Source organism: Gopherus flavomarginatus, chromosome 25, assembly GCF_025201925.1.
Source record: "Gopherus flavomarginatus isolate rGopFla2 chromosome 25, rGopFla2.mat.asm, whole genome shotgun sequence".
NCBI lineage: Eukaryota > Metazoa > Chordata > Testudines > Testudinidae > Gopherus > Gopherus flavomarginatus.
In genome coordinates, this window is record NC_066641.1 from 3,140,467 (window position 1) to 3,154,333 (window position 13,867).

General features: G+C 45.1%; 1 protein-coding gene across 2 annotated transcripts in view; it reads left to right on the forward strand.

The window, feature by feature from the left end:
* Positions 1 to 13,867, forward strand: part of NSF (N-ethylmaleimide sensitive factor, vesicle fusing ATPase) — a 155,258-nt gene that overhangs the window by 12,135 nt on the left and 129,256 nt on the right. For both annotated transcript variants that reach the window (XM_050934943.1, XM_050934944.1), the window contains exon 2: positions 3,410 to 3,495. In XM_050934943.1, coding sequence (XP_050790900.1) covers positions 3,410 to 3,495 — 86 coding nt within the window. The remainder of the gene's footprint in view (positions 1 to 3,409; positions 3,496 to 13,867) is intronic.

Consider the following 13,867-nt stretch of genomic DNA (forward strand, 5'->3'; position numbering starts at 1 on the left):
CCGCCATTCAACCCCCTTTCCCCCTCTATCCACCCCCTCCCCCGCTCCCTGCCCCCTTACCGCACTGCCTGGAGCACTGGTGGCTGACGGCGCTACAGCTGTGCCACCCGGCTGGAGTTGGGCCACGCTGCTGCCCCCACCACCACCACGCAGCACAGAGATCGGGTCAGGCCAGGCTCTGCAGTTGCGCTGCCCCAGGAGCTCACAGCCCCGTCGCCCAGAGCATTGCGCTGGCGGCGGAGCAAGTGAGCTGAGGCTGTGGGCGAGGCAGAACAGCGGGGGTGGGACCAGGGGAGAGGCTCAGGGGCCAGGCAGGACAGTCCCACAGGCTGTATGTGGCCTGCATGCCAGTAGTTTGCCCATCCCAATGTAGAGTATAGTTAGTGTTAGTTACAGGTTTCAGTTTTAGGTCTTTTATGGACCAAGTTTGAATCTTGGTACTGGTACCATAGTCATGCCTTACTCTCCAGAGTTTTAGTCTTGCTAGTCATGTGCCGGGCTCATGTTAGCAATAAGAAGGTGGTCAAGGAAAGTGTGGGCCACTTACGGAATGGGAGAGGCAGCCTAGTGACAGAGGATGTGGAAAAAGCTGAAGTACTCAATGCTTTTTTTGCCTCTGTCTTCACAGACAAGGTCAGCTCCCAGACTGCTGCAATGGGCAGCACAGTATGGGGAGGAAGTGAGCAGCCCTCTGTGGTGAAGGAACAGGTTAAGGACTATTTAGAAAATCTGGACATGCACAAGTCCATGAGGCCGGATGCGCTGCGTCCGAGGGTGCTGCAGGAGTTGGCTGATGTGACTGCAGAGCCATTGGCCATTATCTTTGAAAACTTGTGGCGATCGGTGGAGATCCCGGATGACTAGAAAAAGGCCAATGTAGTGCCCATCTTTAAAAAAGGGAAGAAAGACAACCCGGGGAACTACAGACTAGTCAGCCTCACTTTAGTCCCCAGCAAAATCCTGGAGCAGGTACTCAAGGAATCCATTTTGAAGCACTTGGAGGAGAGGAGGGTGATCAGGAACAGTCAGCATGGATTCACCAAGAGCAAGTCCTGCCTGACCAACTTGATTGCCTTCTACAATGAGATAACTGGCACTGTGGATATGGGGAAGATGGTGGATATATCTTGACTTTAGCAAAGCCTTTGATACAGTTTCCCACAGTATTCTTATATGAAGATATACCTATCTCACAGAACTGGAAGGGACCCCGAAACCACTGAGTTATCCCTCCCCCCCGCCCAGATTAAAAAAGTATGGATTGGATGAATGGACTATAAGGTGGATAGAAAGCTGGCTAGATTGTCGGGCTCAACAGGTAGTGACCAACGGCTCGATGTCTATTTGGCAGCTGGTATCAAGCGGAGTGCCCCAGGGGTCAGATTTGTTCAACATCTTCATTAATGATCTGGATGATGAGATGGATTGCACCCTCAGCAAGTTTGCGGATAATGCTAAGCTAGGGGGACAGGTAGATATGCTGGAGGGTAGGGATAGGGTCCAGAGTGACCTAGACAAATTGGAGGATTGAGTCAAAAGAAATCTGATGAGGTTCAACAAGGACAATTGCAGACTCCTGCACTTAGGAAGAAAGAATCCCATACGCTGCTACAGCCTGGGAACCGATGGGCTAAGCAGCAGTTTTGCTGAAAAGGACCTGGGAATTACAGTGGACAAGAAGCTGGATATGAGTCAGCAGTGTGCCCTTGTTGCCAAGAAGGTCAATGGCATTTTGGGCTGTATTAGTAGGAGCGTTTCTAGTGGGAGGGATAGCTCAGTGGTTTGAGCATTGGCCTGTTAAACCCAGGGTTGTGCATTCAATCCTTGAGGGGGCCACTTAGGGATCTGGGGCAAAATCAATACTTGGTCCTGCTAGGGGGCTGGACTCGATGACCTTGCAGGGTGTCTTCCAGTTCTATGAGATAGATATATCTCCATATATCAGATCAAGGGAAGTGATATCACATCTGGAGTACTGTGTCCAGTTTCTCCGCCCTCCCCCCCACTACAGAAAGGGTGTGGACAAATTGGAGAGAGTCCAGCAGAGGAAAATGAAAATGATTAGGGGGCCAGGTCACATGATTTATGAGGAGAGGCTAAGGGAACTGGGATTATTTAGTCTGCAGAAGAGAAGAGTGAGGGGGGATTTGATAGCAGCCTTCAACTACCTGAAGGGGGCTTCCAAAGAGGATGGATCTAGACTGTTCTCAGTGGTGGCAGATGACAGAACAAGAAGCAATGATCTCAAGTTGCAGTGGGGGAGGTCTAGTTTGGATATTAGGAATCACTGTTTCACTAGAATAGGTTACCTTGGGAGATGGTGGAATCTCCATCCTTAGAGGTTTTTAAGGCCTGGCTTAATAAAGCCTTGACTGGGATGATTTAGTTGGTGTTGGTCATGCTTTGAGCAGGGGATTAGACTGAATGACCTCCTGAGGTCTCTCCCAACCCTAATATTCTATGATTCTATTATTTCAGTCCTCGGGAGACTAAAATCCTTGGCGTCAATATAATGGTATCTGGGTGAAATTTAATGACCTGTGTATGCAGAAGGTCAGACTGTATAATCTAATGGTCCTGTCTGGCCTTAAACTCTGTGAAATTATAAAGAGAAGTTTCCCAGTAACTTTCAGTTAATAAAATTCACCCATTTTGGTCTCTGGCTTGGTTGAAAACATCAGAACTATTCATTGAACCATAATCTTTTTCCACTGCACAATCTTAAACCTTTCGTGGCACAGTAGGAGAGGGGTGGATATTCAGGTATTAGAATCCCAAACAGTGTAGAGTTTTACATTTTCCTGCCAACACCTCAGAAATAAATATGATGAAATATGGTGTAATAGTGCCAAGCAGATATATTCTTTACCAGTTGAGCCTAGGGCAGTCTTCTGTAGAGTGTACTGCAGTTGTCAGAACTAGAGGTTTCAGGGTGTAGAATGTGGCAATGTCTGCTTTAAAGAAAGAAACAAGGATAAGATGGTAATATCTTTAATTGGACCAACTTCTGTGATTTCTTCGGATTACTGAAGAAGAGCTCTGTGAAACTAGAAAGCATGTCTGTTTCACCAACAGAAAAGTTGTTCCAAATAAAGATATTACCTCACTTGCCTTGTCTCTCTCATATACTGGGACTTAGGAGGCTATAATCAACTGCAGACTTATTTTAGAGAGAAGCTGTGTAAGTGCCTTAGAAACTGTAAATGTAGAAAGGTGCTTTTTGCCACTGATGGCAAACTATGCATCCAAATGGCACATCAATGCTAATGTGATCTCAAGGAACCAATTTGCATTTCATTTAATTAATAAAGTTTAAGAAATGCATAGTTTATTAAAAAAAGATGCTTGTATTTTCTTGTGGCTCATTACTGATTTTTTTTTTTCTGCTCGTTTGTGTCACCTCCAATAGTCTATGCAAGCAGCAAGATGTCCTACAGATGAACTGTCATTAAGCAATTGTGCTGTGGTGAATGAGAAGGACTTCCAGGCTGGCTTGTAAGTATCCACTGTTATTCTTCTGTCTAACAAGACCTAGAGAGAGTGTCATTTTAGACCTGGAAGCAGTCAGCTAAATTTCTGAAACTGACTTGTTCCCAGAACTCACCCTGCCTGAGTTACTTGTATCTCTCTTCTTTGAGAATGTGAATGTGGCTTTGAGGTTAAAAGTGAGGGTGTGGCTTTATCCCCAAAGATGAGAATAAGGTAGGGGCCATGCTTGGACAAAGAGCAGGCCTTCTTTGCATGGATGCATATTTAGAGTATTTCAGTTAAGTCTTTTTTAAGTGTAATGCATGGAAGCAGAAAACATGTCATTTTTATCTACAGGAAACTTTTGTTACTAGGCTAGTCCATAAAATTCAGTTTGAGGAGATTTAAATGTTTGCCTCCTTGTCCTCTTAGCCCCACCTATACAGTTGCTAGACATGATCTCAGTTTTTGAGATTGCAAAATATTTTGCAGTTCAAAAATGTGAACCTAATGAAGCATACATATGCACTATACTTACTACTCACAAGTAGTAAGGAAATCACACATTCAAGGTTGTCCTGAGCAGTGTGTGTGCGTGCGCATGCGTGTGCATGTGTGTAGTGCTCGGGACAACCTTGAGTGTGGGATTTTCTTCCTATTTGTGAGAGCTTTCTTTTGCAACCTTAATGTACTTTTAACGTATAGGATTTTTTTGTGTGTGCAATGGGGTGGATTGATTATCTCAGAGTGATTTTAAGCAGGAAAACACAATTTAAATAATTGATTTTTGTATTGTTTCCTCAAGAGAGGTTAATTCTTATTGGTTGGTAACCATTAAAACATATTGATTTGCAACCAAATATAGCTCTTACATTAAATTTGGTACTTTTTTGGCTAGTCACAGGGATACACTGTATCTATATGCATTCATTGAAGCAATTATATAATTAACATATATTTATCCATATGCTTAATTTTTCCATTGTTAGAAAACAGTGGATGATGCATTTCTTGTTTACTGGATGATGATTTCTTATGCAGGATTTTTGTCAAACTGCATTTGGATGGAAATTGGAATTCAGTTAAAAATGTAAAAAAAATTATTTTTATTTAACTAAATAATAAATTATGCTGGATACGTAAGAAATATGTTTGTTAAAACATTTTGCATTTAAGGAAGTATTAATTGTACTTAGTGACTTCACTGTTGCTGGGCTAGATGTTCAAAGGTATTTAGGTGCCTGAAGATGCAGATACACACCTAGTGTCAAGTATCAGAGGTGTAGCTGTGTTAGTCTGAATCTGTATAAAGTGGCAGAGTCCTGTGGCACTTTATAGACTAACAGACATATTGGAGCATGAACTTTCATGGGTGAATACTTTGTTGGATGCATGTAGTGGAAATTTCCAGAGGCAGGTACAAATACGCAAGCAAGAATCAGGCTAGAGATAACGAGGTTGTTGTCAGATGCTACCGATGTGGTGCTCTGCTCTGTTCAATGTTGATATCAATCGGTTGCATGTGTGTGTGTTCCCTCTGTGTGCTGCCCAGCTCTGTGCAGATAGCTGACACAGCAGACCCTGAGAGAACCCCCCGTGACCACAGACTGTAGTAAGGTACAAAGGCACGTCGGCCAGGTTTATTGTCGAAGAGAAACACAGTCTCCAGCTCCCTGGCAAACAAGTCTAAGGTGCCGCTAGCCAGTGCTTATGTGCTCCCTGGCAATGGACTCAGCTCAGTCAGTGGCAGGACTTTCCGCTGCCCACTAGGCTGGACAAAGACACCGCCCCAGGGATGCATTCTTATGCACAGGTAGAAACAAGTTACACATCACTCCTGACGTAGCAAGGTACAACCCCTCTACGTAGCAAGGTGCCACCTCTCACCTTGTACATATTGGTTCAAACAAAACAACTCTATCCATCATATTACCCTTTTGGCCCTGTCATTGGGATGGGTCAGCCTGTTCCTTGTTATCTGTATGGAGTGTACAAGTATGCTAATGTTCTGATATCTGGTGTCCAATACCTTTTAGGTATGTCTCTTTTTGCAGCATCAGCCTTTTCTTGCCGGCTTCTGAGAGGTGGGCCTGCCTCTCGCTCACAGCTTAACTTTGCTTTATGTTAGCAAAGTCTTGACCATTACTTTAGTTCAGGCCTTAGGCCTCATACTGGGCCTTGATACCAAGGTTTATATGTCAGGGCCGCCTCTTACTACAGAGGTTAGTTCAATCAGGGAGGATGAGGCCCTCTTCTAGCAGCTGAGGTGTGATCACCAAGGGAGGAGAAACTGCTTTTGTAGTTGGCTAGCCATTCACAGTCTTTTTTTAATCCTGAGCTGATGGTGTCAAATTTGCAGATGAACTGAAGCTCAGTGGTTTCTCTTTCAAATCTGGTCCTGAAGTTTTTTTGCTGCAGGATGGCTGTCTATAAATAACCTAGTGTGATTTACAAAAGTGCCTAAGCATGTTAGGTGCCTAACTCCCTTTGAAATCAGTGAATCACTGTACATTTTGTATGGCCAGTGTCACGGGGTGTGCCTGCTCTATAGTGCTCCCTGGTGGCCAAGTGTGGCACTGCAGATACTCCCTGTTTCAATTTCCTGCTCCTCGGGGTTTTTGGTCTCTCCTAGGGTTCACATGGCTCAATCCTGTGGTTGCGTCATTCTCGTTTCTGTCCCCTTTCAGGGTAACAAAAGTCTAGACCAAACCAAAAATACTTTTGCCCCACTTAGGATCCTCTTCAGCCTGCTCTTCGGTTCAGTTCCCAGTCCCTTCTGGGTTACCTTTCAGTCCCTCTCTGGCTGTGTCAGAGAGCCCTGACTCCCCGACTACTTTCCCGGAGTCCTCTGACACAGTTATTTCCTTTGGCTCTGAGATAGAGCCCTGACTTCTAGGCTTCTCCCATAGAGTCCCCTCACAATCTCTTGCAGGCCTTTGCTCAGGGCCTTCCACAGAAACCTGCTGACTCTGTGTGGTTCTGTTCTCTTTAAAAGGGGTCAGAACTACTTGGAAATAACCCAGCTGGTCCTGATGGGGGGGCCAGCTAATCTGTCCCAAGTGTGGCTGAGCACAGCTACCCTAAAGGGCCAGCCAACCTGTGACAGGCAGGGCTCATCTTGAGAATCTGTTCATGAAAGTCAGATTTAAAGCTGTAGTGATTCCTATAGTTAATAATTGGCGTTTTCAGTGGAACATGCTGTTTTCTTCATAGATCTCTGGTTCCCGATCATGCTTGCTGTTGTCAGATGTTGGCTGCGTGTGTGTTCTCTCTGCATGCTGCACTGGCTCTGGTCATATAGCCCATACAGGAGGCTCCGATTGAGCAGTCCAATAACTACAGACCCATTAGTAGCAAAGGCACTTGGTCAGGTTTATTGTCGATGAAGCACAGTAATAGCACCCGGCAGACTCTGGGGGATACTAAGATGTCTATGCCCATGACAATGGACTCAGCTCAGTCAGTGGCGAGACTTTCCACTGCCCCCTAGGCTGGCCAAAGATGCACTCTCTGAGACTCCATTTTGTACACCAGTACATCCAAGTTATGTATTGCCCCTCTTATGTAGTTAGTTACTGCCCCTGACATGTTTTGTTACCACCCATTACCTTGCACGTGTTGGTGTGATCAAAACATCTCTATCCATCACACTGTCATCCTGACCTCATCTTTAGGAGGGGTCAGTCTGTGCTCGTTATCTGTGGGTATGGGTGTGTGTACACACACTAGACTTGGTATTGAGTGTTCTGGTACCACCCTTTTGGAATGTGTTTGCATGAGTTTACTGTGCCTAGTACTACTTAGGAATGTTTTTTTTGCAATACCAGCCCTGTTCTTGCCGGCTTCTGTGAACTTGCAAGTAGGCATGTTTTATAGCAGGGCCTGCCTTTTGCTCACAGCCTGCCTTTTGTTAACTTTGCTTTATATCAGCAAAACTTGCCCACTACTTTAGCTCAGGCCTCATACCAGGCCTCTTGTCTCAGGCTCTCTCTTTCTACTACATTTTCTCTCTCTGGCTACATGAGAGTAAGAGTGCCTCTAACCACTGTTTATGTGGCTACTGATGTTCTAGAGCCCCCAGCTGTCTGCTGACTTAAACACCTCCTGCAGCTCAGGCACTATCTGCCATGGCCCTTCTACCACTACCAGCCTGACCTTTTCCTGCTGCCCTGGAGCAACTTTGTCAGCAGTCGTCATTCCTCACCCTGTTTGTCCTTCCACTCGTACTTCCAGGAAAACAGTGCAGTACTTTTTGTTAGAAAAACAAGTCTTACTGCTTGCCGCATTTTGTATTGCACTAGTCTGCCAAATGAAAAATGTGAATGAGCTGTCTTGAGACTTCCAGCTGGTACATTAATGTTCACTTATGTCTTTGAGAGTTAGAGCTCTGGGGACTGGATGCTGGCACTCTGGAATTTTAGTCATCGTTTTGCCACTGTCTTGCTGTGTAACCATGTGCAAGTCCTTTCACTGCAGTGTGCCTTGTCTTGCCCTCTGTAAAATGGGAATAATGCCTGGATAACTTGCAGTGGAGAATGGAGTCTGATGAACTGTTTGATCCCCCGATGGAAAACATGCTGTAGAAGAGCACTGTAATATAGATCCATTTTAATTTTATACACTCCTGTTGAAATTATCACTTTAGACACTTATGAAGACTGTATTCATGTCTACTTAAATTTCAATATATCAAATGCAAGATTAGCTGCTTCCATTGCCTGATGTTTAGGAACAAGTATTTCTAGGTTATTGTGTTGTTTCCTCCATTACTGAATTTCTGTCTGAGAACAAATGCTAACAGGGCTCCTTTCAGTTTAGCCTGCTGTAGCTGCTTCAGCATCAGAACCTACACAGTTTTTGTCTAAGGCTTCTCTTCGCAACATGGCCACCTGGTGCTGCTCTGATGGTGCAGGAAAATGTGAAACGAGAGGCCTTGAAGAAAAACAGTATTTTTCATATCAGTCTTAAAAAAAATACTCCTTTAATATTTTGATTCCTACCATCTTTCCAGCAGGATAAAGGCTGTCTTCCTTTTCTGTAATGCATCTTCCTCTATTGTACTGCACAGAAGAAATAATAATGGTGATACTCATTGCTGAAGTGATGTGTATTGGGCCATAATATGTACAGGGCTTTTATATATTGTGCTACCAAACTGTTTTAAATTATACCACTGTGGTGCACTGTTTCTTGCTCCTGGGGAAATTCTGCACAACTACATTGCAGCAGAAGAATGCCACCCCCACTCCCGCAGATTCCCTTTGCTTCTTTGTAGAAAATGGTTTCTGTGAGAAAGCAAAGAGAAGCTGCACCAGTAATCACTTACCCTTCCTCAGCATCTCGGTGGCATAGATGCATCTGTTCAGCACCCGAGGGGGAGAGGTAAATCACTGTGGGGAGGGGAGTCTGGGGATGCCCTGGCCACGCAGGGACATTAGTTCCAGGTGGTGATGAGGGGGAGGAGATGGAGACAGAGTTCCCCCTGCCCCCCATCCCTAAATGGAGTAGCCAGGGCTGGATCAGATCAAGCCCCAGAAATGTCCCCTGGCTGCAGGAAGCCCTGCACCACAGGAGTGGTGGTAGTTGTGTCTGGGTTGGGGCGTGGCTCGAGGGAGGGGTTTTCAGGTGTGTGTGTGGAGTTCGGGTGCCGGGGGTCTGGATGCACAGGGTTGGGCTGACAGGAGCAGCTCCCTGTACAGCGACCCCACTCCATCCGCACACCCAGACCCCCCTCCACGGAGCCCCAGAACCCCCCCCACGAGCCTCCCAAACCCCCACCCCGTCGAGCCTCGCCCCCTGCCTCAGGCGCCCCCCATATCCGGACCCCTACCCCACTGAGCCGCAACCAGCTGCACCCTGACCCCCGCCCCACCGAGCCCCACTCCCCCCCAACCACCTTCACCCGGACTCCCCTGCAGAGTCCTGTACCCACTGCACCGAGCCCTTGTGGATCCAGATTCCCCCCTGCACCCAGACCCCCACCGAGCTGCCCACACCCTGATTGCGCCTCCCAGAACCCTGGTACTCTGGAGGGAATTCTGCACCAAACAATTAAAAAGTTCTGCAAAGTTTTGCATATTTTAATTGTCAAAATAACTCAGAAGCACAGTAACAATACAATCACACCATTTTCAATGATTTTGTTAATTTATTTCAAAATACTTGTCAGCAAATAATTGAAAATGGTGTGATTATATTGTGTTATTTTGACAATTAAAATTTGCAGAATTTTAAAATATTGTGCTCAGAATATTTAATTTTTTGGCACAGAATTCCCTCAGGAGTAGTTTCTGTTCACCGGCGTATGTGCTTATCACTAACAGATATGTACAAGCGGGGGGGACAGAATCACCTGAAAACTTGACAGTTACAGCTATATGAGTCAGGGATGGAAGCCCCTCCTGCCCACTAAATGATAGGAGATGGGATGTAGGTTCATACCTACATCATTAAAAGGGGGCTGTCACTCAGAGAAAATGCTTATAGTGGTGCTTCTGACTTCCTTTGTCCAGGGGTGCACACATTTCAAGTCTTGTCTGTCTGACCGTGTGCTGTGAGCTAGTCAATTTCTCCAGGTTTGTTTAGTTCTTCTCTACCATGGAGAGCTCCTGTCACAGAAGGAGCTGTCCCAGCCCTCTAGCAACTGCCTCTACTTGAATTGGATTGTGAATTTTTTTTTAATGGCTTTTGCAATTGTGCTAATACAAGCTAAACTGTGAGCAGGAGGTGGAGCCCTGGGTGAAGTGGCAAACCCTATGAATGGTATTAAGAAGTAATTAACAGCAGGTTTGCAGTGGCCAGTTGCCCAACCTCTGGGGAGAAAGTGTGTCAGGAAAAACATCTCTCCAGATGACTTCAGAGAACTGCTCCAAAATATTGTCTAGTTGAGGTTTTGGTGCAGTTTTGGTGCAGTGTGAGAGATTCAAAGAGGAAGTATAGTCCAGTGGTTATGGTGGTAGCTGGTCTCTTGGGAGATCCAGGTGTTTCTATCTCTTTCACAGACTTCCTGTGGGTACTCCGTTAAACCACTGAGCTGCTTTGTGCCTAAGTTCCCAACCTGTGAAATGAGGATAATGCTGCAGTCCTTTACAGGGGTGTTGATATCTTAAAAAGACTGAGGCACTCAGCTATTGCGGTAATGAACACTATACAACAGACAGATATTTGTTGGTAGGTTGTCATAGAATTATGTAAGATTAGGGTTGGAAGAGACCTCAGGAAAACATCTAGTCCACCCCCCGGCTCAAGGCAGGGCCAACCCCAACTAAATCATCCCAGCCAGGGCTTTGTCAAGCCAGACCTTAAAAACCTCTAAGGAAGAAGATTTCACCGCCTCCCTAGCTAACCCCTTCCAGTGCTTTACCACCCTTCTAATGAAAAAGTTTTTCCTAATATCCAACCTAAACCTCCCCCACTGCAACTTGAGACCATTACTCCTTGTTCTGTCATCTGCCACCACTGAGAACAGCCGAGCTCCATCCTCTTTGGAACCCCCCTTCAGGTAGCTGAAGGCTGCTACCAAATCCCCCCCCCCCAGTCTTCTCTTCTGCAGATTAAATGCCCCCAGTTCCCTCAGCCTCTTCTTGTTAGTCATATGCCCCAGTCTCCTAATCATTTTTGTTGCCCTCTGCTGGACTCTCTCCAATCTGTCCACATCCTTTCTGTAGTGGTGGGCCCCAAAACTGGACACAGTATTCCAGATGTGGCCTCACCAGTGCCAAATAAAGGGGAGTAATCACTTCCCTCGATCTGCTGGCAGTGCTCCTACTAATACAGCCCAATATGTCATTGGCCTTCTTGGCAACAAGGACACACTGCTGACTCATATCCAGCTTCTTGTCCACTGTAATCCCCAGATCCTTTTCTGCAGAACTGCTGCTTAGGCAATTGGTTCTGAGCCTGTAGCGGTGCATGGAATTCTTCTTCCCTAAGTGCAGAACTCTGCATTTGTCCTTGTTGAACCTCATCAGATTTCTTTTGTCCCAATCCTCCAATTTGTCTAGTTCACTCTGGACCTGATCCTTACTCTCCATCGTATCAACCTCTCCCTCCAGCTTAGTGTCATCCACGAACTTGCTGAGAGTGAAATTAATCCCATCATCCAGATCATTAATAAAGATGTTGAGCAAAACCGGCCAAGGACCAGCCGCTGGGGCACTCTGCTTGATACCGGCTGCCAACTAGACATGGAGCCATTGATCACTACCCATTGAGCCCGACGATCTAGCCAGGTTTCTATTCACCTTATAGTCCATTCATCCAGCCCATACTTTTATAACTTGCTGGCAAGAATACTGTGGAAAACCATATCAAAAGCTTTGCCAGTTATCTCATCATAGAAGGGAATCAGGTTGGTCAGGCATGACTTGCCCTGGGTGAATCCATGTTAATTATTCCTGATCACCTTCCTCTTCTCCAAGTGCTTCAGAATGGATTCCTTGAGGACCTTCTCCAGGACTTTTTCAGGGATTGAGGTGAGTCTGACTGGTCTGTAGTTCCCCAGATTCTCCTTCTTCCCATTTTAAAATATGAGCACTGTATTTGCCTTTTTCCAGTCATCTGGTGCCTCCCCCGGTCATCATTAGTTTTCAAAGATAATGGCCAATGGCTCTGCAATCACATCAACCAACTCCCTCAGCACTCTCGGATGCAGTGCGTCCAGCCCCATGGATTTGTGCATGTCCATATTTTCTAAATAGTCCTTAATCTGGTCTTTAATGACTGAGGGCTGCTCACCTCCTCCCCATACTGTGCTGCCCATTGCAGCAGTCTGGGAGCTGACATTGTCTGTGAAGACCAAGGCAAAAAAGCATTGAGTACTTCAGCTTTTTCCACATCCTCTGTCACTAGGTTGCCTCCCCCATTCAGTAAGGGGCCCACACTTTCCCTGACCACTTTCTTGTTGCTGACATACCTATAAAAACCCTTCTTGTTACCCATCACATCCCTTGCTAGCTGCAACTCCAGTTGTGCCTTGACCTTCCAGAGTACACCCCTGCATGCTCTAGCAATATTTTTATACTCCTCCCTAGTCATCTGTCCAAATTTCCATTTCTTGTAAGCTTCCTTTTTGTATTTAAGCATCGGCCCCATGGACTTACGCATGTCCTGCTTTTTCAAGCAGATGCTAGTAATGAAGTGACATGGCATTGCAAAAAATGCGATGCCGAACTGTGAGTGTTTAATCTGAAATCCTTGCCTCTTGCATTTTAAAAACTAGCACCTTCTCCTAAGGTTTCCTGAATTAAATAATGGTAGAGCCTAAGCGTTAGACCTGTAAGAGCTAACTGTGTTCACTTATGGCTGTGTGTAAGTAATAGTAACCGCTTGGTTGTAACCTTCTATGAGTTATGAAAGTATGCAGGAAACAACAACTGTAGATGTGTTGTAACCAAAAAAGCCCTGGACATTCTGCTATATAAATAATCCTGAGAAGGTTGCTTGTTTTGTAGAATTAAGGTTTACATAGAAATTAGCGTGTATGTTGGTTATGGAAAGAAACTGCAGATTGCTCTTTAAAGTATATACACCGGAAGTGTAAAGAAGTATTTCAGTATCAAATCAGAGCTGTAGGCTATGGTAATCTTGCTGCACTGCAGATAAACTTAGCCAGGCCATCCATACTGCTGCCTTGCAGTAAAGTGCATATGACAATAATCACCTGTCCTCTTCTGTTCTTTTAAAATCAGTATTTACCGTTCTGTTCTAGGCTTGATTAACTGTAAGGGAGAATTTATTGGATGTATAGCTTATAAGTGGCTTCCTTTTAATGTTCACATTTTCATGTGCACATATATGTGGATTTGATATTCAGATTCCTTCATGAAATCACCTTCAGACATGGGACTGGGAATCAGACTTTGGATCTGTTCCCAGCTGATTCACTGTGACAACTTCGGACAAGTCACTTCCTCTCCAATGCCTTTAGTTTTGACATCTGTAGAAGTTAGCACGAGTCTCATCTTTGCACTGATGTAGTGCATTGGATCACAGGATCTCAAAGCACTTTACCAAGTATTTACTAATAGACAGCGATAATAACTTACATTTCTGTTGTACGTTACATCCTGGGGGGATCCCAAATCATTTAAAAAACAATAAACGTGCAAAAAGCAGATAGCCAGCTTCAGGGAGGACATGACAATGGCCTGGTGGGTGTGAAGGGTGTGAGGAGGAAACACTTCTATTCTTTGGGACACCCTCCTTCTCTTGGAGAAAGTTCCACAAGGGATCGCTAAAATTCTTATGGTTTTAAAAAATGGTTTTAATCTTGGATGCTTTGCTGTTTTATCAAATTCAAACTAAAAGCTGCTTATGCCATTTAAATATCTCCAGATGACCATTTTATCACCTTTTACTGGCTAAAGTGTAGGAATAAAGTGGGGAAATTGTTCCATTT